A 27663-nucleotide genomic window follows, 5' to 3' on the forward strand; every position below is an offset into this window, starting at 1 on the left:
TAATTATTTTCTTCTTGTTGATAAGACTAGAGAGGGAGTTGAAGAAAAAACTTGAATTATGAAAGTCAACCTTAGAGTCTAAATGTTTTTGTTTGAGTAGATCTAAAACCAAATACATGGGATGTAATTTAAGTAGTATTAGATCTAGTGGGGGATTGTGATTTTGGTTGATCAAGCCATTAATAAGAGTACACATTTTTGATATCCCAGGTCTACTGTTCAAAGTGATGGTGAAATAGATTCGGATATTATTGGTAGAATTCAAGTTAGATGGTTGAGGTGGAGGAATGCACCGGGCATGTTGTGTGATAGAAAAGTATCCTTCAAACATATGGGAAAATTCTATAAGATGATCGTGAGACTTGCAAAGCTTTATGGCGTGAATGTTGGACAGTAAAAAAGAAGCATAAAAGTAAATTAGGTATTGCAGAGATGAGGATGCTTAGGTGGATGAGTGGATTCACTCTTAGAGATTGAATGTGAAACAAGTATATATATGAAAAGATTGGATTAGCTCCAGTGGCAGATAAGATTAGAGGGACTCTCCTTAGATGGTTTGGGCATATAAAACGTTAGCTTTCCAATGACCCAGTTAGAAGAGTAGATGTATTAGATTTGACCTATGTTAAAAAAGGTAGAGGTATACCTAAAAGACTTGGTTCAAGAATATTAGAAATGATATTTTCTTCTTAGATGTAAATGAAATTTTGACTCTTAACAATGACATTTTTTGAAAATTTATATGTTGCCATCACCATTAAGAAAGAAGTAGATTATCAGCATGATATTTACTTAAATGTGAAAACAATTTAACTCGTATTTTATTATGCAAATATGTAAATAAATGTTATTTCCTTTATGAAAAAATGTGCCATAAACATCTTCATTTAATGGTGGAGAAATTAAGAAAAAAATTATCATCATTGAAGCAATATTATGGAAACACTCTCCTTCCATATGGGCATGAACTAATTTTACATATTTAGAAGTATGGTGTGACATACATTCCTCTCTCTCCACCTTCAAATAAGGCTCGAATGTAAAGATGGATGTTTTGGATGTTTTGCAAGGCAGAAATTAATTATGCAATCAAATCTTGAAGATCTATATTTTTTTCTTCATGAAATTATGTAAAAATGAGTATTTAAGTGCTTAGAAATATGGAATGAGTTGTATTAGAATGTCATGTTGGTTGAAATCATAAAAAATGTTGTTTTTATACAATGACAAACGAAGCCTGGTGGCTTCCTCTTATCAGGATAATTTTGTGAGCATGACAAAAAATATTATTTGTATCTTCATGTGACTGCTCTTCTTTGATCAATAACATTCCTTTTCTTGCTATTTTTATTTTATCATGAGTAGGCTATCTTTCACCTCCATTTTTTGGCTTCAGAATTAAAAATTGAATGTCTATTACATGTTAGGTGAAATTTGGTGTTTTCTCCATTTCATTGTAATATTATTTATGCCATTAGTTGTGTCCTGGATGAGAAAAGTGGAGGGTTGCGTTAGGCAGTCGACAACCAACGTAAAATTTGTCGAATAATCATGACATGAATCCTTTAAAAAATAGTGTTAAAAAAATCAAAAGATTAAGTTCACAAAAAAATCTCATATTCCTCAAATCTCCGTGATTTCATCACTTTATCCGGTCACAAGCACCTTCAAATAATCTTTCTGCAAATGATAAAATAAAAGTCAGAATTACTGCTTTTAATGTTAATAAAGAAAACATGTAGAGGAATATTCTACCTTTTCAAAATTCTTCTAATTTAGAAGTAATATTATCTCCACCTCTTCATTATCCTCCTCTTCCTACAAGTAATTTGCATGAAATGATATCCTTAGTATTACAAAATGATAAAGCTTGAAATAAAGACTATAACAAATAACTACCTTCATCCTTCCTTTTAGGTTGTAATTTGAACGAACCCAATTTGAGCTGCATATGAGAGTTTGAACCATTTCAATACTCAATTTTTAATGATAGGTGTCAACAACTCTCTCTTCTACCTTAAATATAGATTCAGATGCAACCATGCTAATTGGAATTGCTAAGATATCAATAGTCATTCTTGATAAAACGCAATACTTCATTTGGTTGTCATTCCACCATGCAATAACATCGAAGGGGCGTCCTGCAGGATAAACTTCTAAACCATCTTCAAAATATTTATCTAAATCAAACTTTATAGATTTTTTAATTATTCTCTTTGAAACATAGGCTGTAAAATCTAGCCAACAACTATACTTGTTTGCCCCAGACTTTTGAGTGCTTTTTGAACTATTACTCATACCGCAGAACTTGATCTTCCTACTTTGAATGTACCGCATGCGCATTCTATCTCTTCTTCAAAACTTGCTGCATATTCTTTGTATTACTCAAATAATAAGTTGCAGACATACGAGATGTTTTGTATGCTTTCATCTCCTTCATAGATCATTGGAAATGCAAATTCTATGACAACAAATTTCATTCTTGGGTCCATGATAGCACTAAACACCATTAAAAGATTGCACTCCCCTTAGTATTTGTCAAATTTAGCTTTCATTTTTCTGGACACCTCCATAATAAATCTATTTGAAGAACGTGCCCCATCATTTAATACCTAATTTATTGTACATATTAGTGAAAGGAATAAGTTTGATGTGGGATATTCAAATCCATAAATAATATTTATTGCCTCATAAAAAACCCCAAAATATCACACACCTTTCCAATATCATCCCACTCCTCCGTAGGATAAATACAATAAGCAACCTTTCTTTCCCGGTAAGAGAAGAAGGCTTCCCTCAGTTTGAGTGTAACAATAAGCATGTTATATGTTGAATTCCAACGTGTTAGGCAGTCCATGATAAGTTTCCTTGTAGGCAGATGTAACTGTTGAACAACTTCAAAATATTTTGTTAACTTTGACTCAGCTGCATTTATGAAACTAACAGAGTCACGTATTTTATCAACAACTTGTTCCACAATTTTGATCCCATCCTTCACCATCAAATTGAGAATATGTGCACAACACCACACATGAAAATGCCTTCCTTAAAAAAGTAACTTCTTCCTCACATGAAAGTTGTCCTTTAGCAACTTAATTGCTCTGTCGTTGTTTGCAGCATTATCAACATATATAGTAAATACTTTATTCTCTAAGCCCCACTCACTGATTGATTTGTAAAATGTGTCTACAAGCTTAGAAGCTGTATGTGGTGGAGGCAAGTGTGAGAAGCTTAGCACACCCTTCTATAAATTTCAATTAGAATCTACATAATGTGCGGCCATTGTCATGTATGAAATTCTTAGATTTTTCAACTTCCATAGATTAGTTGTAAAGCCAAGTCTGCTTATTATTTTTAGTGCTTGATGTAGTTTTTTCTTCTTCACCTCATACACCAATATAACATCATTTTGAGCCGTTGTTTTACTGTACTTTGTGAAATATGGTGACATAGACTTCAACACTAAGTTAAAGCCAAACACTTTGACAATTGAGAAAGGTTTCTCATTTATCAATATGTAATGGGCTACCATCTCCCTACTTTTAGATTGGCCGTCTTTGAAAGTTCTTCAACTTCCATTTTCTTCATAATTATCACCAATACATGTCTTTAGGTTCAAAGCGTATGACCTTTTGATTCTTTAAGACAGGGATTCTTGCAGGACAACGATCTAAGTGCCTTCTAAATTGTGTTGTTGTATCTATTCTGTGCTACCTAAACCTAGCTTTTTATTGCAATGAGAACATTCAACTTTCTTCTGATTATCAGGGAGTGCTATCTCCTTAAACTCATCCCATACTATAGATGTTTTTGTTTTCTTTTTTCTATTGTCTGTTGGATTTTCACTTTTATCTTCAATGGTTAGTTCTTCATCCCGACAATCATTTAGTTGATTTTCTCCCATAACATTGTCATTTCCACCCTCATTGTGTGATTGCAATTCTCCAATTTCCAAATTCTGATGCTTATTAATACTATCTTCAATAACTGTATCTACTGACATTCTATATGAAGGACATCAAAGAAATTATAAATCCATTCATAAAATGAAATAGTAACTAATAAATTTGCTGCCAAAATGTTCTCAAATAGTTTAAGAACTTTGCTGCAAACAAAATAGTAACCTAAACACTTATAAAAAATAATTTGATTCACATATTTGCCGCAAACTTTCTCAAATAAAAGCTATTGTTATCGTGAACTAGTTTTTTTTTAGTTTTGAATGCTGAAAAACACAAATCATAAAACAACCAATCACTTCAACAGCTGGCAATGACAAAACAAAATAATTTTTGGCATCTTCTTTTTTGTTTATGCGCTAAGATAATAAATAGAAATGAAAGCAATTCTCACTTGAGAAATTTACTTTGAGGAAAAAGAAGAACGAGCAAATCCTTCTCAACAAATTGGTGCGGTTTGTCATTGTTATTGTTGAAAAATATGGGTAGAATAAGCTTATGGCTCTTTGTTAAGGAATAAGAAATGAAGATTGTATAAAAAACAAGTTAAAGTTCACAAAAATCTGGTAATTGCTGGAACGAAGATGGCGGGCGAAGGAAATAAAAAGCCCTAGGTTTAGGGATTTTTACCTTCCTTGGTACTCGCTGGAATGAAGATGTAGATAGCCTTCAGATATGCCCTTCCTCACTGAAACTAAATGGGAGATGGAGCGGCTAGTTGCACGCCCCTACGGCCTTCTCCCTTGCCCTTCGCTAATAGCGTGCGGTTGTTCCTTATGTAAACCTCGAAGTAATTAATCTACCACTTAGTTGTTTCACATCGCCCGCTTCATTCGATTTCGACGTGTAGTGAGTCCCGCACACCCGCTATTCTGCTTACGCCTGCGCAGATCAAGCTGATCCGCTATTTGCTTGAACTCGGGCTTGATTATTTCACGAGCTCGACAAAGTGCTCGAACTTGAGCTCGAAGCTCAATAAGCTCGACTTGTGAGCTCGTTATTAAGTCTAGCCCAAGTCAGCTAGCTAGCCGGCTTGACTTGTTTGCACCCCTAATAGGAGCTTTTACTTGTGTTCAAACATAAGGTGATTTGACCAAGTATTTTCCTATTTCAGGTGGATTACATTTGGATTACATCAATGATTAGTTTTAAGTCGATATTTTTTGCTTTAGTCTTGGTGTTCTTACCAGACGTACTATGGTGTATACTTTTTGCTAATTATTTTCTTCTTGTTGATAAGACTAGAGAGGGAGTTGAAGAAAAAACTTGAATTATGAAAGTCAACCTTAGAGTCTAAATGTTTTTGTTTGAGTAGATCTAAAACCAAATACATGGGATGTAATTTAAGTAGTATTAGATCTAGTGGGGGATTGTGATTTTGGTTGATCAAGCCATTAATAAGAGTACACATTTTTGATATCCCAGGTCTACTGTTCAAAGTGATGGTGAAATAGATTCGGATATTATTGGTAGAATTCAAGTTAGATGGTTGAGGTGGAGGAATGCACCGGGCATGTTGTGTGATAGAAAAGTATCCTTCAAACATATGGGAAAATTCTATAAGATGATCGTGAGACTTGCAAAGCTTTATGGCGTGAATGTTGGACAGTAAAAAAGAAGCATAAAAGTAAATTAGGTATTGCAGAGATGAGGATGCTTAGGTGGATGAGTGGATTCACTCTTAGAGATTGAATGTGAAACAAGTATATATATGAAAAGATTGGATTAGCTCCAGTGGCAGATAAGATTAGAGGGACTCTCCTTAGATGGTTTGGGCATATAAAACGTTAGCTTTCCAATGACCCAGTTAGAAGAGTAGATGTATTAGATTTGACCTATGTTAAAAAAGGTAGAGGTATACCTAAAAGACTTGGTTCAAGAATATTAGAAATGATATTTTCTTCTTAGATGTAAATGAAATTTTGACTCTTAACAATGACATTTTTTGAAAATTTATATGTTGCCATCACCATTAAGAAAGAAGTAGATTATCAGCATGATATTTACTTAAATGTGAAAACAATTTAACTCGTATTTTATTATGCAAATATGTAAATAAATGTTATTTCCTTTATGAAAAAATGTGCCATAAACATCTTCATTTAATGGTGGAGAAATTAAGAAAAAAATTATCATCATTGAAGCAATATTATGGAAACACTCTCCTTCCATATGGGCATGAACTAATTTTACATATTTAGAAGTATGGTGTGACATACATTCCTCTCTCTCCACCTTCAAATAAGGCTCGAATGTAAAGATGGATGTTTTGGATGTTTTGCAAGGCAGAAATTAATTATGCAATCAAATCTTGAAGATCTATATTTTTTTCTTCATGAAATTATGTAAAAATGAGTATTTAAGTGCTTAGAAATATGGAATGAGTTGTATTAGAATGTCATGTTGGTTGAAATCATAAAAAATGTTGTTTTTATACAATGACAAACGAAGCCTGGTGGCTTCCTCTTATCAGGATAATTTTGTGAGCATGACAAAAAATATTATTTGTATCTTCATGTGACTGCTCTTCTTTGATCAATAACATTCCTTTTCTTGCTATTTTTATTTTATCATGAGTAGGCTATCTTTCACCTCCATTTTTTGGCTTCAGAATTAAAAATTGAATGTCTATTACATGTTAGGTGAAATTTGGTGTTTTCTCCATTTCATTGTAATATTATTTATGCCATTAGTTGTGCTTCCAAATTCCCCTCATGGCTCTTTTCTTTACACAAACTTCTAAAATTTTTTTTACCATCAGTCCTACGAAGCGTTTGGCATGGTGGCCATCTTGCGTAAATTTTTTTGTAAGTGCCAACCCTTTTTGGAATATTTTGGGAAAATAAGTTTAACTTTGTTATGATTTTTTAGAGTTTTTTTAGGCCTTCTATAAATTTTCTTGTTTTTTGTTTCGCTTCAATCCTATAAAGAAATTTTGAGCTTGGTTGATTTTGTTTCTCTTCAATCCCACGAGAAGTTTCTGAGTTGGTGCTTTTCTAGTGCTGAGTCTTTGATGGTTTTTAATCCTTTTTGAAAGTGACCTTAGGGTGAATAATTTGATTTTTTGTTGTTTAGTTAATGATAGTTATCCCATTTGGGAGGCTGCAATTTTTTGTAAAGTTTTTATGAGAAAAATAATATTTTTGAAATTATGGATGTTATTAATATATTATTTTTTTGAAAAAGTCGGATATCAAATTTATTACAATTATCATATATTAGTATATCTGATGGTAAAAAGTAACTTCTCACCATAAAAATTTCTGAAAAAGCATAAAAAAAGCTAATGCTAGATGAAAGTGTAGCTGTGGTTTGAAAATCAAAGCAGTGCTAAAGCTACCCCAAATAAGGTGTTTTGTTAAAATTTTCATTTATTTTTTTGTTGTCATGCAAGAAATGCTAGTCAATCTAAACAAGCCTTTTAGAAATTGAGCACAGTTTATTGAAAACTGGTGGAGTATGGTATAGAATAAGAAGATCACGACTTATATTTTAATTTTCATAGCAGAAATATGATTTTTTCCAAAAAAATCCATTCTATATGACAAGATTTAGGATATCTTGCGAGTAGAGTCATCATCATGTAAGGAGTTGATCATTAAACTGCAAACATTTAAAAAATTTAATCACAATTCATTTATGGGAAGAATAAACTCATCAACATTTTATTAAAAAAAATTCTCTTTTGGACATTATTATGCTGTTACAATTATCATGGAAGAAGTTGATTATCATCATGATCATCATTGAAATCTGGAAATAATTTAATCTTGATTTCATCATGCAAGTATGAAAATACATGTTTCTTTTATGGAGATAATGTGCCATCAACATCTTCAATTAAAGTGGAGCAATAACGAAAAATATTGATCATAAAAAAATAATATTTTGGAACAACTCTCTTTACATGTGGGTATAATTTAATTTTATATATTTAAAAGCATGGTAGGACATCCAAATCTCTTTTCCCCCTTCCATTAAGAGTCAAATGCAAGGAAGGAAGCTTTTGGATGCTCTACAATCATATAACTTTTTAATTAAGCAATGGAACAATTAATTATGCAATAAAATCTTGAAGATTCTAGACCTTCATTTTTCCTCTGTGAAATTATTTAATAATGTGCATTTTAATTCTTATAAAAATGGAGTGAGTTGTATTATATTATTATGCTGGGTTGAAATTATGTAAGGTGGTGTTTGTATGCAATGAAATGTGAAGCTTGGTCGCTTTTTTCTTCAGTGAATTTACTTAGAAATATCATATGTATGTTCATGTTATAGTTCTTTGTATCATAATATTCCTTCTATTGTCATGCTTATGTTTTCATGGTAGCCCACTTTTCATATCCAACACCCTAGCTGACTGCCCAGAACCTCTACTTTACCTTACCACTTCTTCTACACATCCTAAGACACCCTTCACTAGGTTCTCCACCTTCCTTAGTTCCCCAAATTAATTCCTCAAGACACTCACCTCTTGGCCTTCCTTGCATTACCCTTCTCTTAATTCCACCTCACTGTCACCACTCCAAAAGTCTCCCTCACCCTTCCATCCTCACCTACACCTCAAGGATGGTTGCCCTACTCAAATATTTCACTTAACAACATCCAAAGTTGTAAAAAAAATGGAGATAAGAGCTGATTGGGCGCCACAAGTTCCTTGTAGGGAGCTTATCACAGCGATGGGATTGCAATGAGCTTGCTCAAAATGGTAAGCTTGGCCATGGACAGATTGACAACAACAGAATTGCATCATTGGAGGTTGGTCACAAGCTTGCTTTGACTGACTCTTGCCTCTTGTTGGCACTGACATTAATTCAAAACCAAAGCCAGTGAGCTTTTTTTGTCTAGGGGTCTCAAACCTTTTGTGTTTTTAGGTTGCCTTAGCAGGAGCTTGTTGGCAGCGGCAATGATCCTGCTTTTCTTTGTGTATTCATAATTTCAGTATTGATATGTACAAGTATTTCAAAAGAAAAACAACATAAGCATCTACTGGTTATCCTTGTTAATACAGCTCCTTTTTCTTGTTGCTTATTCAATACTAAGAATTTCTAGCCTACACGTGGAGCATTTTGTGTTGAATTAATGCTTCTGATTGGAACTTGTGAGCAATCTGCTATAATGACGCAATTTTACTTTTCAATTTGTATAACCTGTACTCTTAATCTTATGAATGTGTGAGCATGAACTTGCGATATTTGAAAAGAAATATGCATCCGATAGTTGCTATTTCCTATTTTAGTTGCATGGATTTCATCCTAAATATAATAATGGCTGGTTACTCAAACAAAGTTTCACTTCCAGATGTAGTATTTGATAACATGCCTTAACATTTCACCTTTTCCTCGATTATTTACCTGCTGGTTGTTGCTAGGTGGTGCACCCTGCTCCTGGAAATGCTAATGGCACGTTAGTGAATGCTATACTTAATCATTGTCAGCTTCCAGCAGGTGCGTGCATAAACAGAAAAGGTTCATCTGAAACTGACAATACAGACTCATCAGAAAATGAGGTTGGTGACTTTTATGTTGGTCATTCTTATGAGGAGCTCAAAACGAGCAGCAGTGATGAGCTTGTTCGACCAGGCATTGTACATAGATTGGACAAAGGTACCAGTGGTCTGCTTGTTGTAGCTAAGGTTAGTTTTATTTTATAAATATCCACAGCCAAATATCTGTGGAGACGATTTCACTTGGATGCTCATGCTAATAGGAATACATGGGCATCCAGATGTTTATATTCTACTTTTCATATGAGTGAATAGATAAGCTTATAAAACTGCCTGAGTAATTTTATGAGCATCACAAACTTGGCCATTTAATTTCAAAGATGAATGTTTACAAGAGCTAGTCAACTTCATGAAAGCAAGCCTGTGTCTGGGCTAGTAATTCAATATAATGGTAGCTTTAGTTATCCTTTTTATCATTTTTACAATAACTCACTTGTTCTTCTCCATATCTATGGATTTGAGGAAGCAGGGGGCATGCAACTTGATCAGTACCATGTTTGATACAGAAGAGTGGTACTTTGGGAATTACGTTCTTTTGTTCTCATCATCAGCCTCATGCCTACCCAATTTATTTCACTTGTTTATTCATTCCACAGCTCATCCACCTTCATCATCAACTCTCGACTGTTTCATTTTCATCTAACCTCCGTGCCAACTAGACCTGTAGAATATAGTTGTTGTCACTCAAGTTCCATAAATTTTTACTCCTAAGTTATGTTTTTTCCTCCCTCTATTCCTTGTTATAGTTTTGAATTGGAGATCTTAGACTCCCCTCTAACTGCTTTCCTATTTTATTCATTTGAGGGGCTTCAGACTATGATATTTTACATAAAAAATGGTTTGCTGCCTAATTCACAATTCAAAGTAAGTCTCTAGGATCGTTGGATTGATGACATGTAGTATGTTTATAGATGTGAGATCAATTCAATGACTTAGAGATTTCGTTTGGGCTCTTTTGAGCATTGTAGAGTTAATCATTTTACATATACTTGCATGGTATGTAATCCAATAAACTTTTCCATTTTTATTTTAATTGGGAGGATCCCAATTTCAGAAAGAATTCAGAATTTTGTAGTTGATAGTGTAATGATTATAAGCTGAGTTATTGATTTGATAATGTTTGTTATGGTAGACTTATTCAATTTTATGCTTTAAAAAAATGATTTCATGAATGGAGACGTTGTTGATGTGAACTTTGTAAGTTGGTAAAGAGAGCTTAAGAGTAGGCAAATAAAAAATCTTGCAAGTATCTGTGTGAAGGTTTTCCTTTTCTAGATTACAGCGCAATGCTAAATTTGTCATTGTCCTGTAGCATATGACTAAAAATATACTTGCCAACCTATGTTTACTGAAAAAAGGATGATCATGTAGATAGTGTTGACAACTACAATTTTGTTGTTAACTCTCTTTATAATGTTCATTAATGTTATGAGTCCCTTTCTACAGCAATTATTAGCCACATTGGATTATGCTTTAGCAAAAAGAGGATGCGATTTTGATCATTTTTTTATTATTTTCTTCTATGTAAAATTTTTTGGTTTCATTTTGAAAAGTGACCAAAATTCTAGTTTCATAAATTGCATTATATGCTGTCCTTATGAATGACTTGCGATGCATATTGTATCTGAGCATATTCTTTTTATCTTTGCTAATTATTGTAACGTTCTTACTTTAAAATGTCATTTGGGATATAATGGGGGCTGCAACTTCTTTTAATCTTGATGATAGGACGAGCATTCTCATGCCCATTTGGCTAAGCAGTTCAAGCTTCATACTATCCATAGACAATATGTTAGCCTTGTATCTGGAGTCCCATCTCCAAGTTCTGGACGGATTGCGATCCCGATAGTTCGTGATTGCAACAACAGAACCCGCATGGCTACTGTTTCAGGGATCAATAGCAGCAGAAATGCTCGAAATGCTTCCAGTAGGTGATTGATGTTCCACATGTGATTTCCTTTTTTTGTTCCTAATGCAAATTGATCAAGAAAAAATACCACCCAGCTTGGTCTCTGATAAGCTGCTAATATTAACAAGTTGTCAATAAATGCTTTGGGAGTCATTAATAACCATACAAGTCTTTTGTGCCAGAGTTATATTTAAGGTGATAGTTACCTATGCACCTGAAGAGACACCCAACTCAAACCACATTCATGTTTTCCTTAGACCTGTTCTAAAAAAAAAGGGTGTTGTCGGTGAGGGAGGGAGTACAGGTTTCTAGTTCAAAATGCTTTGGAATTAGCAGGGCAATTTATCAATTTCAAGGTGACAATGAACTAACTTCGAGCAGTCAGTACCTCACCTATCAATTTCAAAGAGGGATTGAGATAGTTTGTGAACGGGAGACCAAAAATGTAATGAAAACAAAAACGAGCCATAAAATGCTAGAGTGTCGGTTATTCGCTCATGTCATCATGCAATATGCTTGTGAATGGAAGCAGTTCTTTTCTATTTCCCGTCTCTAATTCCATCTTCCTGCCATTCCTACCTCTACGTTTCTTTATCCTCCTTGCTTTCTTTTCATGTTCTATGCTAGTTGATCTTTTTCATGACGCTGAACCCAGGATGGTTGGGATAAAACTAATGATAATGAGTTGGTCTCGTGGAGTGGATTGATTTAGGTTGGGCTTTGGGAGCCTGTGCTTATTAAATGGATCGGTGGCTAAGGGGTTTGGTTTGCAATATTTCACTTTATATATATATATATATATATATTCACTTTTTATATATATATATATATATATATATATATAAGACCTGGGAACATCTGACTGGTTTTCTCTAACTTTACTAGGTATAAAGTAGTGGAAGTTTTTGCTGCGGGTGGATCTGCACTGGTGCAGTGGAGGCTGGAAACTGGACGCACTCATCAGGTACGCATGTAACAGTTTGCTAATGATATTACATCATAGGTATCAACCATTGTCTTTTTTTCTTGCCTTAGGTTTAGGTTCCCGGGCTCTATCCGGGCCCTTGTGTTTACTTGAGGTTCATAGCACTACAATGAAGTAACACTGCTTTATTAGGCTAATTATAAACCATAGTATTCAGTCAACAGTCTTAAACTCCGATTGGAATTTAACCTATTGATGAACAAATGATGAGCAGAAATGATGAGTCAAAGGCACTTTTGTATTGGATTTGCATAAATACTTTGAATTTCTTTTGAAATCCTACAAATTTAAACTCACAATAAGATACATGGAAACTAATTAATTAACAGTCAAATATATAAACTAAGCACACCACACAAATGAACCTTAGTTGTAGGTTAAAAAATGATAGAATCAATAAGCAAGTGATTAGCTAGTGAGCTTTGTCTTTGATCCACTTAACTTTATAAGCTATGAAAATTAAATCATAAACACCAAAGCCACAAGTATGAATACATAATATATAATTACAAAAATATATGCTACAACTGAATTTTAACCATAGTACTTATGATCATATATTGCACTATTCACCAAAATGACAGTCAAGCATAAACAATAAATTAAGTTGATTAACAATAGGTAATTTAACACAATAGAAATTTTTCTGTGGTCGGACACTTATCTAGCTTACATGCACAACTAATCCTCACTCGAATCAGGTTCTACTGTATCGGACTTGAAATACAAGTCCAATTCTTTCACTTCATTGAGCAGACGAATAAATATTTACACTAACTTTTGTTTAAAGGTCAAAAACTTCAGCTACTTGTTCAACAACAAGCGCAACCTACTAACTGAGCTTTGCAAAGCTCCACCAAGTTTCACTTGGCTTAAATCCTATGTTTAATCAATTAAAATGTAATTCAAAGCTTTTTTGAACTCGGTGTTGAATCAAGAAAATCAGATACTAAAGTTTGCAATTTCTATTACAAGAAATATAAAGATATACAAATAAAAATTCCTTACAAAATACCGAGAAATTGAATGGAAAGATTTTATCAAAATGGAAGCCTAAAGGAAAGCTTTGATTGATGAGCATTTGATTTGTCTCCTTGAATTTTCTCTCAAAATGATCTAGCTTTTCAGATCTATAAAATGATTTTTCATTCACTTAAAAATAACTCAAAATATCCCCTCGCCCCCACCCTTACACACACATATATATATAGCTAAATATCTCTTATAATATGCCTTGTAATAATTCTAAAAAATCTATTAAAAAAACCTCCAACGGTTGGCCAAAAGATTCCCAATGGCTTGTCACCCTAGTAGCTGTTGGGACCATCGTTGCATGCTGGGATCTTGATATGATAACACTGTAGCCGCTTTGGTGTTTATGGTCTGGCATACTTCTTGTCATCCAGTTGAGTGATTGTTTTGGTAGTCACATTGAAATTATTAATTTAAGTATAACTAAATAAATATAAATAATTTAACATTTTACATATGATTTCATATGTGAGCACCCTAACGAATTCAATTAAAAGAAAATTTAATTAATAAAATATAGCATAACTATATATTTAATACTTAATTAATGTTGTTTAAAATATTTTGACAAATTTTATGAAATGTATAAAGCTCGTAGAGTTAAGGAAATTCACCAACATGAAATTGTACTTGATTAATCTATATTGAAGATATTATAATTAAGTTTATTTTTTAATTAAGATACTAATGGTATAATTATTGTAATTACGTAAATAAAACAAATTTAATGCATGTAATGGAAATTTTAGAATTAGTTAAATTTGCTAATACATATAAGATCAACTTCATGATAATGAGCTAATTAAACACATGATTGTGAGCTCTAAAAGCATTGCTCACTCCTTTTAGAGATAGGACATTGAACATTTTCAGGAGGTAGCTTTGAGCAGTGGAAATGACATTGCCTAGAAATTTCTCCCTATTGGAAGGAATTTATTTTCTTAATTATATGATTTTCCAATGGTACAAGCAGCCAAGATTTATATCTCCCGATGAAGAACAATTTCACTTAAGGCTAGAAATATTCTAAAGTGCATTGCCGTAATGATTCTCAAATGTATCGTTGTAATAGCTCTTTTGGTGCAGGCAATTCATATGTTGTGGGGGATGATAATTCACGCTATGTTTTTATCAAGAACCCTAGTTTATTTAGTTAGGGGAGTGTTAGACCGCTCTAGGAGGGGCCGCTTCGGGCGATGCAGAAGGGACCAGCTTAATTCTACATCAGGCAGAAGCCTAGGTGGCACCATACAGATTCCTTCCCCTTTGGGATGGGGTCACACATTAAGAGAGAGAGAGAGAGAGAGAGAGAGAGAGAGGGGCATATAGCGGTAGATTTGAATCTGAAGGGCTTTTTGGACTTTTGCCTTTAAATTATTTGCTTTTAATAGTTATTCTCATCCTAGGGTTAGGGTAAGGTTGAATGTTTGCTGAATTTAGGAGTTCTTGAGGTTTGCTTGGGCTCTAGCCATCGGCTAGGAATTTGGGAGAGCCGAATCTTTCTCTCGAATTGAAGATCCATTATATCTAGCTTGTTTTCTTCTTCTTTTCAAATATTATTAAGATATCCTATTGATTTGCCAAGGAATTTATGCAAATTCTTGCTTTGTTCTTGCTGAAATCTCAAATTTCATCAACTATTTTGGTGTTTTTTGCACTTTTTTCTATCAAATTGGTATCAAAGCATTTTCTTGGGCGGAAAAATAAGTTTTCTTCACTGTTTTTTTGCGATTGGAACTTAGATCCAATTAATGGCAGCAAAAAAGATGGATGCGTTGGAGGGAGAGATGGAACAACTGAAGGCTCGATGGAGGAAAAGTATTATGGGGTGGAGGGAAGACTATCCGCCATCAAGAACTGCTTTGGGAACTTTAAAAATATGATGAAAAAGATGCTTGACATGCAATTGAAAGTATCACCGATGATTCCTAGAGTGTAACCATGAGGGAAGGAGGTTCAGAAGGATGTCGATTAATTGTAAAGTGTTTTCCATCAAGGACAACCACGAGGAGCCCCGTTGGTGGGCTGATCGGGTTATTCCAAATGGAGGACATCAAAGAGGAGGGAAGCTAATCCTTTTGGTAGATTATCCGGGCATGAGGAGAGGCGAAATGGAGAAGGGCATGATTGGGGGAAGCCATGAGGTCAAAATCAACCAAAGGAGGAAGTAATAGAAACACACCACCAGTACACTAGGGAAAAAATGGGGGAAGAAACCAATGGGGTATGGATGGGAGGGAAAATAAGCTAAAGATGCTGGTCTTTGAATGGAAAGGATGCTCAAGGTTGGTTGTACCGGGTGGAACATTATTTTGCCATCAATGGGCTGACTGAAGGGGAGAAATTCATGGAGGCAGGTCTATGCTTTGAAGGGAAAGCCCTAACCTAGTTCTAATAGAGGGAGGCAAGGTATCCAATCTATGCATGGGGAAAATCTGAGTGCTTGTTAGAAAGTTTTCGAGCCATTCAAGAAGGGGACCTTCACAAGCAATTCTTTGCCCTAACTCAGGAGGGGATATTTATGTAGTACTGGGAGAAGTTTGAGCTGCTATTAGGGACACTGAGGGGGATCTCTGCGGAAAGATTGGAGGAAAATTTCATGAAGGGGCTTAGGGAGGACATACGGGCAGAACTCAGGGTATTAAGACCTAGGGGGCTGAGAGAAAAGATGGAGCTGGCTCAGAGGGTGGAGGAAAAATGTAAGAGAGAGAAGACCATCATGGGACATGGGAGGGGCCTATCCTATGTTGCACCGATACGGATACGGCAACACGGATACGACACGATACAAATATGACACGATACATATACGGGACACGTCAATTCTTAAAAATATAGGATACATGTACGACGTGGACACGACATCATAATTTATAAATCATACATAAAAATTAAGTAAGCAATCAAAGTATAATTTTGAAATTACAAAAAAAAAAGAAGACAACAACATCATTTGTAGCCATGTAGCTTATAATATCAAAATATAAGTAAGCATTAAATGTCTAGTACAACAACAAAAGCATAAACATAAATTGTCTAGCACATAAAGTTTCAACTATTCAATAGAAGGAATGCCGACCCCACGTAGTGGGATAAAGGCTTGATGTTGTTGTTGTTATTCAATAGAAGGAGTGATATGATTAGCTTCTTCAGTGGTTTGTCTTTGAACTTCTATATCAATCTTCAATAAATATCATAGCTTTTAATTCAGGCTCATCAAGTGAAAGATTAGTAATTTCTAATATTCTCATATCATCAAGAGACTCAAATCCATCTCGGAAATGAGAAAACTTTGCTCGCAGCCGCGGAAGTAAAAAAACTTTGCCCGCAGCCGCGGAAAGAAAATCCACCCATTTTTTTTTTTTTTTTTTTTTTCGGATTTCTTTTTGTTTTTCAACGGACACGTGTATCAGATACGCGTGTCCTTTTGAAATTAAATAATATTTTAATTGTATACGTCTTTGGCGTATCCAACACGTATTGGTGGAGTATCAAAGGCGTATTTATGTATCGGTGTATCAGATACAGTACGCCTTTATAAATAGGTGTATCGGTGCAACATAGGGCCTATCGGAGTACCCCCACAACTCTAACTCATAGAACTCAAACAATATCATTCCAGTGAGAAAGTGCATAGTAAGAAGAACGGTGGAGTTTGCCCAGGAGGGTGGGGACTTCAAAAGACTCATAGAAGCGGAGATGCAGGATAAGAGGACAAAGGGTTATATTTTAGATGTGATGAGATGAACACGCCAGAGCATGTGTGTAAGGACCTAACTCAGGTTCTGACCATCTGTGATGAAGAAGAAGCTGAGGAGGGAGGTGGGAGTGAGGCATTGACGAAGGAGGAAAAGTTGCATTTAGATATGATTCAGGTCTCAAACTCAGTGGTGGGGCTCACTTTGAATCACATTATGAAGTTGAGGGAGAGATAACAAATAAGGAGATAGTAGTGCTGATAGACAGTTGGGTCACTCACAATTTCATTTCAAAATGGGTTTTAGACCAATTAGGGCTAAAACTGGTGGATACAGGATGTTATGGGGTGATGATGAGGATGAGAAAGATGGAGATAGGTAGAGGGGTGTGTTGGGGGTGGTCTTGACCATACAGGGAATCTAGGTGAGGGAGTATTATCTTCCATTATTGCTGGGGAGCACTGATTTCATCTTGGGGAGGAGATGACTATAGACCTTGGGGGATATCGAGATGAATTGGGGGATGCTGACAATGGAGCTGCTGGTGGAAGGGAGGAGGATGGTGATTAAGGGAGATGCAAGACTCTCCAAAGCCATGGTTTCACTAAAAACCATGGTAAGAGCCATACAGGAGGGCGGAGGATTTCTGGTGGAGCTACAAAGTTTGGAGGGAATTAGAGGGGAGGAGGGGGGACATCCCTCTTTAAGTACAACAATTATACAACAGTTCAGTAAGGTTTTTCAGCCACCTCAAGGATTGCCTTTACAGAGGGGACAAGAGCATGTCATCATGTTAAGTGAAGGGATATCACCGATCAATGTCAGTTCTTACCGCTATCCCCAGATTTAGAAGGATGAGATTGAGAAGCTGATCCTGGAAATGTTGAAGGTAGGGATTATTAGGCCGAGCATGAGCCATTTTTCTACCCCAGTTCTACTGGTTAAAAAGAAGGATCTAAATTTGCAATTTTGTGTGGACTACCAGGATCTGAATAAGGAAACTATGCCAAACAAGTTCCCTATTCCAGTGATAGATGAGTTGCTAGATGAACTTTGTGGAGCGGTGGTATTCATGAAGGTGGTGGGCCTGATGTCGGGTATCATTAGATGGAGAGGAAGATGTTCTAAAGACATCTTTTAGGACACACGAGCGACATGACGAGTTCTTAGTGATGTCGTTTGGTCTCACCAATGTTCTGCGACCTTTTAGTCCCTAATGAACAAGGTATTCCGACCGTACCTCGGTAAATTTCTTCTAGTTTTCTTTGATGACATCTTAGTTTACAACAAGTCTAGTGAGGAGCATTTGGAGCATCTAAGGGCAGTCTTAGAGGTGTTAATAGAAGCATCAGCTAAGGACCAATATAAAGAAATGTTGTTTTGCACAGACAAGTGTGGAGTACTTGGGTATTCTAGGATGGGGTGGCCATTGATCAAGCCAAGATTGAGGCAATGCTGAAATGGCCTTTATGTATGAACCTCAGGGAGCTAAGGGGTTTCCTAGAATTCATAGGGTACTACAAGATGTTCGTGAGGGGATACATCACTATTACTTGGCCTCTAATAGAGCAACTTAAGAATGATAGTTTCTTGTGGGGAGAAGCAACTACTTTGGCTTTTGAGAGATTGAAGACTGCCATGACCATGGTTCTGGTCATGACACTACTCAATTTCAGCCAGATGTTCGTGGTGGAGATTGATTCCTCTGGATATGGGTTAGGGACATGCTCATGCAAAATCACAGACCTATGACCTATTTCAGCTAGGTGTTGACAGCTAGAGCTAGGCTGAAATCAGTCTGTGAGAGGTAATTGATGGTCATTGTATTAGCTATTCAGAAGTGGTGGTTGTACTTGTTGGGCCAATATTTCATCATCAAGACTAACCAGTGAAGTTTAAAGTACTTACTAGAGCTGAGGATGGGGACCAAGGGCCATTAAAGGTGGTTGTCAAAGTTGTTGGGATATGATTTTGAGATCCAATATAGACCATGACTGGAAAATAAGGTGGCTGATGCTTTGTCCAAATGCATGGGGAGCTCCAGGTGTTAGTCATTTCGATACCAATGATGTTGGATTAGGGGGTTATTAAGGAAGAAAGTGTGCAGGACAAAGAGTTAAGAAGGATCTGTTGAAGGATGAGAGTAGCCATCCTAGCTATTCCGTAGATGGGAAGAGACATCTATACCATGGGAAGTTTGTGCTATCACAAAACCTCAATTTATATTCTGCACTTGCTACAGGAGTTCTACAAGAGCGTTATTGGAAGTCACTATGATATATAAAAGACATACAGAAGATTGGCTGCTGAATTATGTTAGAAGGGGATGCACAAAGATTTAGAGAAGATGGTGGCCAGGTGTGAGTTTTTCTGCAGGAACAAGTGTATGACTATGGCTCCAGGGGGGCTATTACAGCCTTTGACCCTTACATGCAAAGTATGGGAAGAGACCTCTATGAATTTCATAGATGGGCTCCCCGATTGGAGGGGTTCACAGTTATTCTAGTGGTGATGGACAGACTAAGTAAATATGATCATTTCATTCTGCTACGACATCCTTATATGACAGTAACAGTGGTGTTAGCTTTCATTAGAGAGGCGGTCAGATTGCACGGGATACTAGAGTTTGTAGTGTCCGATCGAGATAAGGTGTTTCTCAGTTATTTTTGGTGGGAGTTTCTCAGGTTGCAGGGGACTGTATTGAAGAGGAGCACTGCTTATCACCCTCAGACATATGGGCAGACAGAGGTGATTAACAGGAGCTTGGAGACATACCTGCTATGTTTTATTTTAGAGACACCTCGGTTGTGGGCTAAGTAGTTGGCATGGACTAAGTAGTAGTACAACACTAAGTACCATTCGGCATCTCAGATGACTCCTTTCAAAGTGTTGTATGGCAGTGATCTATCTCACTTGGTACACTTTGGGTAGAGTAGCACATCAGCCTGTTCAGTGGAGCAGCACTTGGAAGAGCAGGATAGGATACTAGAGGAATTGAAGAGACATCTATTGAGGACTCAACAGATTATGAAATGATAAGCTGATAAGCACTAGAAGGATATTCCGTTTGAGTTTGAGGTAGGGGATATGGTGTATTTGAAGCTTCGTCCCTACAAGCAGAGGACAATGGCTAGTAAAAAGAATGAAAAGTTGGTTTCACAATACATTGGCCCTTTTGAGATAATAGAGAGGATTTGAGCAGTGGCGTATCGACTGAAGCTACCCCTGATTGCGACCATACATTCAGTATTCCACGTATCATTGTTCAGGAGAGCTATAGAGGATAACACCTCAATTGTAGAGTTACCAGTATGTTGACAGAGAATTCAGAGGTGATTTTGGAACCACTAGAGTTGGCAGGAGTACGAAAGGGAGAGGTATTAAGTGAAAAAAATCTACTTGAGTATGATGTTACTTGGGAATCGTATGAGAGGATGAAGCATCAATTTCCGTCCTTTTACCTTGAGGACAAGATGATTCTTTGGGAGGGGGGTATTGTTAGATAGGTCCAGGAGGGCTAGTTTGGTCGATCCCGAAAGGACCAACCTAATACTACACAAGTCGAAAACCTGGGCAAAACCAATTAGATACCCCCCTTTGGGTTGGGGTCCATGCATTCACAGAGAGAGAGAGAGAGAGAGAGAGATGAGCAGGAGATTTGAATCTGAAGGGCTGTTTGAACTTTTGGCTTTGTATTATTTGCATTTAAAAGTTATTCTTATCCTATGGTTAGGGTTATGTTGAATATTTGCTAAATTTAGGAGTTCTTGAGGTTTGCTTGGGCTCTAGCCACAGGCTAGGGATTTGGGAGAGCCAGATCTTCCTCTTGATTTGAAAATCCATTGTATCTTTCTTGTTTTATTATATTTTTCAACTATTATTAAATTTTCCTATTGATTTGTCAAGGAATTTCTACAAATTCCTTCTTTGTTCTTGCTGAAATCCTAAATTCCTACCACTATTTCGATGATTTCTGCACTTGTTTCCTATTGGGAGTTAGTCGATCAAACTTTATCGAAGGATTGTTGTTAGAAACTATGAGTTGCGTCATCTAAGGAGGTTTCATTTGACTTATGTTAGAAGCTAACTGAATGGCCAATTTCAGACCGACTCAGGCTTATAGAGGGTTTTGTGCCTCATTACATGTACTTCAAGTAGTACACAAAGCTCCAATACATGTCTTTGAGGACATATGAAAATTCATTATAATTATACTATACTAGTTACTCCTCATGGCAAACTATTTGGTTCGATGGATTTTAGCATACTCATCTGTGTTGATTATTTTGGCTATCTATCTAGTTAGATGATATTTATCTGTGTAGAAGTTTTGAGCTACGTTTATTTGAAAGCATTTTGATGTGATTAATATCATTGTAAGCTTGAGTTAATTTAAATTTGGCTCCAATAATCAGCATAATGGATAATGCATAATTTGCTCTCGACACAAAGCTATATATATATATAATAACTTGACCATCTTTTTGGTGTTTTTGACTTTATTTGTGCTTTTTTATTTTTTTTGGCATAATTGATATAGGTAGTTTTTTATTATTGGGAGCCAAAGGATGGTGATATTGGGGTTTGGTAATCTTAGTTGTTTGGGATTAGGGATGGACTCCCATATGACGATCTTGATGATTGATTGATTTTGTGTTGGAATCCTATCAGTGGAGATTTGATGTTAACAGAGGCCATCATTAGATGATAGGGGATTGTTTAGATTATGAGATGTTTATCATGATATATTGTGAGTGTCTTGCATTTGGAATGCATTCATTTTGATTTTTAGGGTGTTTTGTATGAGGTAAAATAAATAAAGTTTTTCTCTATTCTTCTTCATCAAATCTCTCAATAAATGTATAGCTTCCATGGTATACCTACATGGCATGAATCCAAATTGATTTTGAGAAACATTAGTGTCACACCGCAACTGATTCTCCATAACTCTCTCCCATAGTTTCAAACTATGACACATTAACTTAATTCCTCTATAGTTCACACAATCTTGTGCATCACTTTTATTCCTAAAAATAGGAATCAACACACTCATCATTCTTCACTCATATGACATTTTTTTAGCCTTCAAAATAATATTAAAAGTTTAGTAATCCTAGAAATTCCTTCATCTCCTAAGCATTTTCATTTCTATTGAAATATCATCTGGTCCAATAGTTTTCCACTTTATATTTTCTTTAAAGCATCTTTAACTTCAGATTTACTAATACACTGACAAAAAAAAAAATCTTTATTTTCATTTAGGGTGCTAATGTCACTAATGTTACTAATGTCAATCGTATTCTCATAATCTTCATTGAAAAGTTTAGCAAAATATTTTATCCTATTCTAATAAAAGCATTTTTTGATCTTCATTCTTAACACATCACTTAAACTAAATTCTTACTACTCATATCTCTTTGTTTAGCTAACTTATATATATATTTTTCGCCTTCCTTTGTATCTAATATATTATATAAATCATTAAAAACTAAAATTTTTGCATTGCAAATTGATTTCTTAAAATCCTTACGAGCATCTTTATATCTTTCATAATTATCAAAATTTTTACAGCTAAATCAATTTTTATAACAAATCTTATTATTTTTTTATCTTTTCTTGCACATTTTGATTTCACCACAAATTATTTTTACTATTAGTAGCTTTTTTCTTTGATACTGCATGCACGTCTTCTACAACATTCTTAATCTTACTAACTACTTTTTTTCATATAATATTAGCTTCCATATGCATAGAGTAAATCTTAAGATGTAGAATCTTACTCACAAAAATATTTTTATTAATATTTTTTAAATGCCCCAATCTAATCCTAGAATAACGATTTACTTTATTTTTTATTTTCTACCCCTTCATCTTTTAAGTTCAAAACTAATAAGTGAATTTGGGTACATAAACTTTAACTCGGAGTAATTTTACAATCTTTGCAATCTAAATGATCTATTTTTTATAAGAAAATAATCAATCTGAGTTTTACTCTATCAATTCTTATAAGTGATGAGATGTTCATTCCTTTTCTTGAATAAGGTATTAGAAATTATAAAATCATACGATAAAGAAAGATCTAATATAGTTTTACCACTTTCATTAATCGTTCCAAATTCATAGTCACCATGAATGTTTTTAAAATCATCTACTTCTCTACCAACATGTCCATTAAAATCTTATCCAATAATTTTTTTTTTTCAAGAGGTATCTTTTGTATTAATTTTTCTAGATCATTCCAAAATTTTAATTTTGAATACATATTCAAACCTATTTAAGGAGCATAAGCGCTTATAATATTAATAATTTTTTCATCAACAACAATCTTTAAAATTATAATTCTATCTCTAATTCTATTAATTTTTATAACATTATCCTTCAATCTCTTATTTATAGTCACACCTACACTATTACTATTATGACTCATAGCAGAATAATCTCCTTAGCTTTCTCACTGACCTATTTAGTTTTCTAAATACATAGAATATTTATCTTTCTATGAATAATAATATATATTAATTTTATTAATTTTCCAATAAGGGAACTTATATTCCATGTTCCTATCCTATTTTAGTTTTATGGATTAGTTTTTTTGCCCACATCCGTCCATGATGTGGGAATCCTTGCCCATTTAACACCGCACCTTGGCGCCGTTGCAGCAGCCCTTGCTCACTTGTCGTTGCCACACAATGCGTCGCTTCCAGAGAAAGCCATAGTATTAACATAATGTATTAAATTATTTATGTCATGATTATTCGACAAGTTTTATGCTGGTTGTCGACTACTCTCATTCAGGACTTGGGACCTAGCAACGATAATATTATTCATTTTATTTTCAACCGAACAAAAAAAAAAAAAAAACTTTCATTATTTTACTACCAATCAAATATTCATTAGTGTTCCAAATATGTTATGCTTAATCTACAGTGCATGATTATTCTAGATAACTTGCAATCGAACAATCCCTTATTAGAGCTTTTATGGTATAGAGGCATAAGCTTTATTTGGTGGGGTTAATATAATTTGTTTCAATTATGATAATCATATGCGCTCTCTCTAAGTTAATATTTTCATTCTTGTTGTTGTAGTTATCTGTACGACTGTACTTGTTGATGAAATTTTAAAACTATGTTGCCATAACCCAGGTTAAGGGGGTGACGAAAATATCACATTAGTTATTATATGCATAAAAGATGATGGGTCAATAGGCACCTTGAGAGGACTCATGCTTGCTATGTAAGATAACTATGTTTAAGGCGATTATAAAGATGCTCCTTTTGCTAGAGCTGATCATGTTTAGGTCGTAAAGATTTATTTTGGTCATATCTGATGCTGATGAACTTATGGTTAAATACTGATATTTTACGAAATATAAAATATGTATCTTCGCAGATGATCATGCTTTAACGTATTATCACCTTATAGATGACTAAGCTTTGGCACCTGTAATATACCTTAGATTCGAAGCACTTTGAGATGTACCATTCTAATGATTAGAAAATACAATGCAAGAAATTAAATGGCTCAGAAAATAAAATGCTTAAAATAAAAGAGAGAGGGAGAGAGATTTGGGTTTAAAAGAACTTCCAACTCGATGGCAATGTAGAATTATAATAGAGTTTCACCGAGGGAACTAGAGGCTTTTAGTAATTTATGAGAGGGTTTGCCTATTTATTTATGCAGAGGAGAGGGTGGAGAGGGTGGAGAGGGAGGTGAGTCTCCTCAGTAATATGGGATTAAAGTCTTTCACCACTTCTGATACTTCGAGGAAGTGGAGTTGACTTCAAATTTTATGCTTTTGTTTTTTTATGAAAGCAATGGTTTTTTTAGTTGCAATTAGCTACAGTGATGATTAACATCTAACTTATAAGGAGTTATGTCAGCAATCTAGGATTCAAATTTTATCAGTTTATAATAAGAAATGAGGGAGATATATCCAGAATATTGAAGGGTGATCAAATCGATTTTAAAATTTCAGTTTGGATTCTTTGAGTTTTCAATAACCTGGGTTTAATGGAATCAAGATTAGTTCAAGTCATGAACATTAACTTTTTAGGGAATTTGATAGGGATTTAGGGTCCATTTTTTTATCCATTTGTGTTACGAAATGAATAAGTAAATACAAAAGGGTGGTTACATGCTGATTCAAAAATTTAGGTTTTGGGTTCTTATAGTTTTCAAGAATTTGGGTTTAATGCCAAAATTAGGTAATGTGATGAATAGCAAAGTTATAGGGAATTGTGTTAGGTATTTAAGGTTCAAATTGAATCCATTTTAGATCATAAATGAGCATAATAGTGAGTAGTGGTTAGATTGATTGTAAAAATTTAGATTTCGGATTCTTGGAGTATTCAAATTTTGGGTTGAATGGAGTCAAATTTAGCTAAAGTGATGAACATCAAAGCTGGAGAAAATTGTGTCAATGATCTAAGGAATATACTCATTAGTTTCTATTAAGAAATAAGCAAGATATACCTAAAAAATTGACAAGTTGAATACTCTTAAGATTCATTAGACTATTTTAAGATAATTTTAAGCTCGATTCTTGCACCTTTAATGTGTCGTCGATACCTTATAATGTGATCATGTTAAGGGATTAATTTGGGACCCATTATCATGTAAATAAGATGATTAAAGATCTTGATTGAAGTTGTTTGAAATTCATTGGATTGACATAGGGTTGACTAGATTGATTATTATTGATCCTTCAGATTTTGAGGGTTGTGAGAAATAACTCCTTTGCCTTTTGAGATCTCCTTTGATCATTTCATCTCCTAGGGTGTTGATGTGGACCCCTTTCAATACAATTATTGATTGACTTGGGGTGATTATCAATCCTTTAGATTTTGAGGGTTGTAAAAACACAACTCCGCATTTTGAGGACTTCTTTGATTACTGTCTTTTCTAGGGGTGTTGATGTGTACCCCTCTCAGTACGTTCTAGTGCTATACATGTCATTCTTTGGAGGCTATTTAGAGGTTAAGATTGATCACAAAATAAAATAATAATTAAAATAATTTCACATATAATTAAATATGAAATAATTCAAGCATCTAAAAAAATTAAGCTAATGAAATTCTCAAAAATGTCTTAAAATTTGTTTTGAAATATTATAAATAAAATCTAATCAAATTTAATTGCATTTATCAACACGAATATCTTTAGTAAGACTTAGGCTTTGTTCGAGACGACTTTCTTACGGTTTCTTAAAGTAAATTTTTAGTACAAAAATTAGAATTTTTGTATTCGGAAGCTGATTAAGTAGTAAAATTGTACAATGAAATCTAATTACAATACTCTCACTAAGCTAGATTATGTTTGGAGCTTGATTCTTCACGCGAGTCTTCTTATCCTATACCCATGAATGCATCCTCTTACCGACCAATCATTCAAGTTAGTCTATTGAAAGCAGTTTTCAATTCACAGTTGCTACAAAGTGATTAACCTAAAATAAAATACTTAGCAATAATTAGATGACACTTCAAAAGATTCGTTCTTATCAAATCAATTTTAAGCCACATATTAATGCATCAATTAGATGTTCAATTGTCTTTGCACTTTTCCATAAATTATATCTCAATATCAAATGAAATATTCCTGAAGAACCTTTTTTTGTATTAAAAAAGTGGAGATAAAGTATGCTGTCCATTAGCATGGGAGGTTTAGCCTTCAAGTAAACGACTATGCCTAGCTTGTGTTGGCATTGAGGTTTCATTTGGGTTAGCTTTTTTACTGATTCCTAAAATATTTGAAAAAATTTGTACTAAAAAGTTATTTATAAAGCGATAAAAAAACTGTTCCAAACAAAACTACAAAACTTCAATGATATGGCAACAGATATAACATTGGGTGTGCTGCCTTTGAGCAGATACGCACACATGCGAAGTACTTAGGAATCCCACTGCTGGGTGATGAGCTTTATGGAGGCACCAAAGGCCTGGCACTGTCACTGCTGAAGTCAAGGACTCCTATGAGTTGCCATGCTCTTGTATCAGATATGGTATCCAAGTTACAGAGACCTTGCCTCCACGCTCAATCACTGGGGTAAACAAAATTAATTTCAAAAGCTTCAAATTTGTTTACCTTATTTCGATTCCATGCCATTTATTTATTTCTTGAGATAGGAGCATCTTGGCTACTCATCTTATGCAGATTTAAGCACCCTCACACAGGCGAACATCTGCATTTTTCATGCCCCCCACCTGATGACTTCACCGAGATATTGCATCAGCTTCGTACTATTTCGGACCATAAAAGTCAAAACGATCACAGGTTAGAATTGTAGGCTTCGTCTATTTTTACTGCTGTTTAAACCGACTTTTTAATACAAAAATTAGGAGCTTTATACTAAAAAAATTATTTTAAGAAACATAAAAAAAATCGTCCCAAACGAAATTGTAGTCTTCAGATATGTTTTTATGTTGTCTGAATACAAGCGGCATTGTACCCCTTGGATAGAAAATATTGTATTGGCATATTATGTACAAATGTTATAGCAGTTTCATCGTCACTCTAGTTTTATTTTTTTCACTCCAGTTATTTTTCTGGTGAAAATCGTTCTCTCATATGCT

At 34.7% G+C, this 27663-nt stretch overlaps 1 protein-coding gene across 4 annotated transcripts in view; it reads left to right on the forward strand.

Annotated features, from left to right (window-relative positions):
- LOC110115904 (RNA pseudouridine synthase 2, chloroplastic-like) overlaps window positions 1-27508 on the forward strand; it is a 45422-nt gene extending 17914 nt beyond the window's left edge. Inside the window, exons 3-7 of one of the 4 annotated variants that reach the window (XM_020849312.2) lie at window positions 9334-9597; window positions 11197-11399; window positions 12263-12341; window positions 26961-27136; window positions 27245-27508. In XM_020849312.2, coding sequence (XP_020704971.1) covers window positions 9334-9597; window positions 11197-11399; window positions 12263-12341; window positions 26961-27136; window positions 27245-27377 — 855 coding nt within the window. In that variant the 3' untranslated portion in view covers window positions 27378-27508. Of the gene's footprint in view, window positions 1-9333; window positions 9598-11196; window positions 11400-12262; window positions 12342-26960; window positions 27137-27216 lie in introns of all 4 variants that reach the window. The other 3 variants (XM_020849313.2, XM_028700350.1, XM_028700349.1) reach the window with 3 other exon arrangements.
- The last annotated feature ends 155 nt before the right edge of the window (window positions 27509-27663 follow it).

This window comes from Dendrobium catenatum, unplaced genomic scaffold (genome assembly GCF_001605985.2).
Source record: "Dendrobium catenatum unplaced genomic scaffold, ASM160598v2 fragScaff_scaffold_1491, whole genome shotgun sequence".
In the NCBI taxonomy this organism is placed as follows: domain Eukaryota; kingdom Viridiplantae; phylum Streptophyta; class Magnoliopsida; order Asparagales; family Orchidaceae; genus Dendrobium; species Dendrobium catenatum.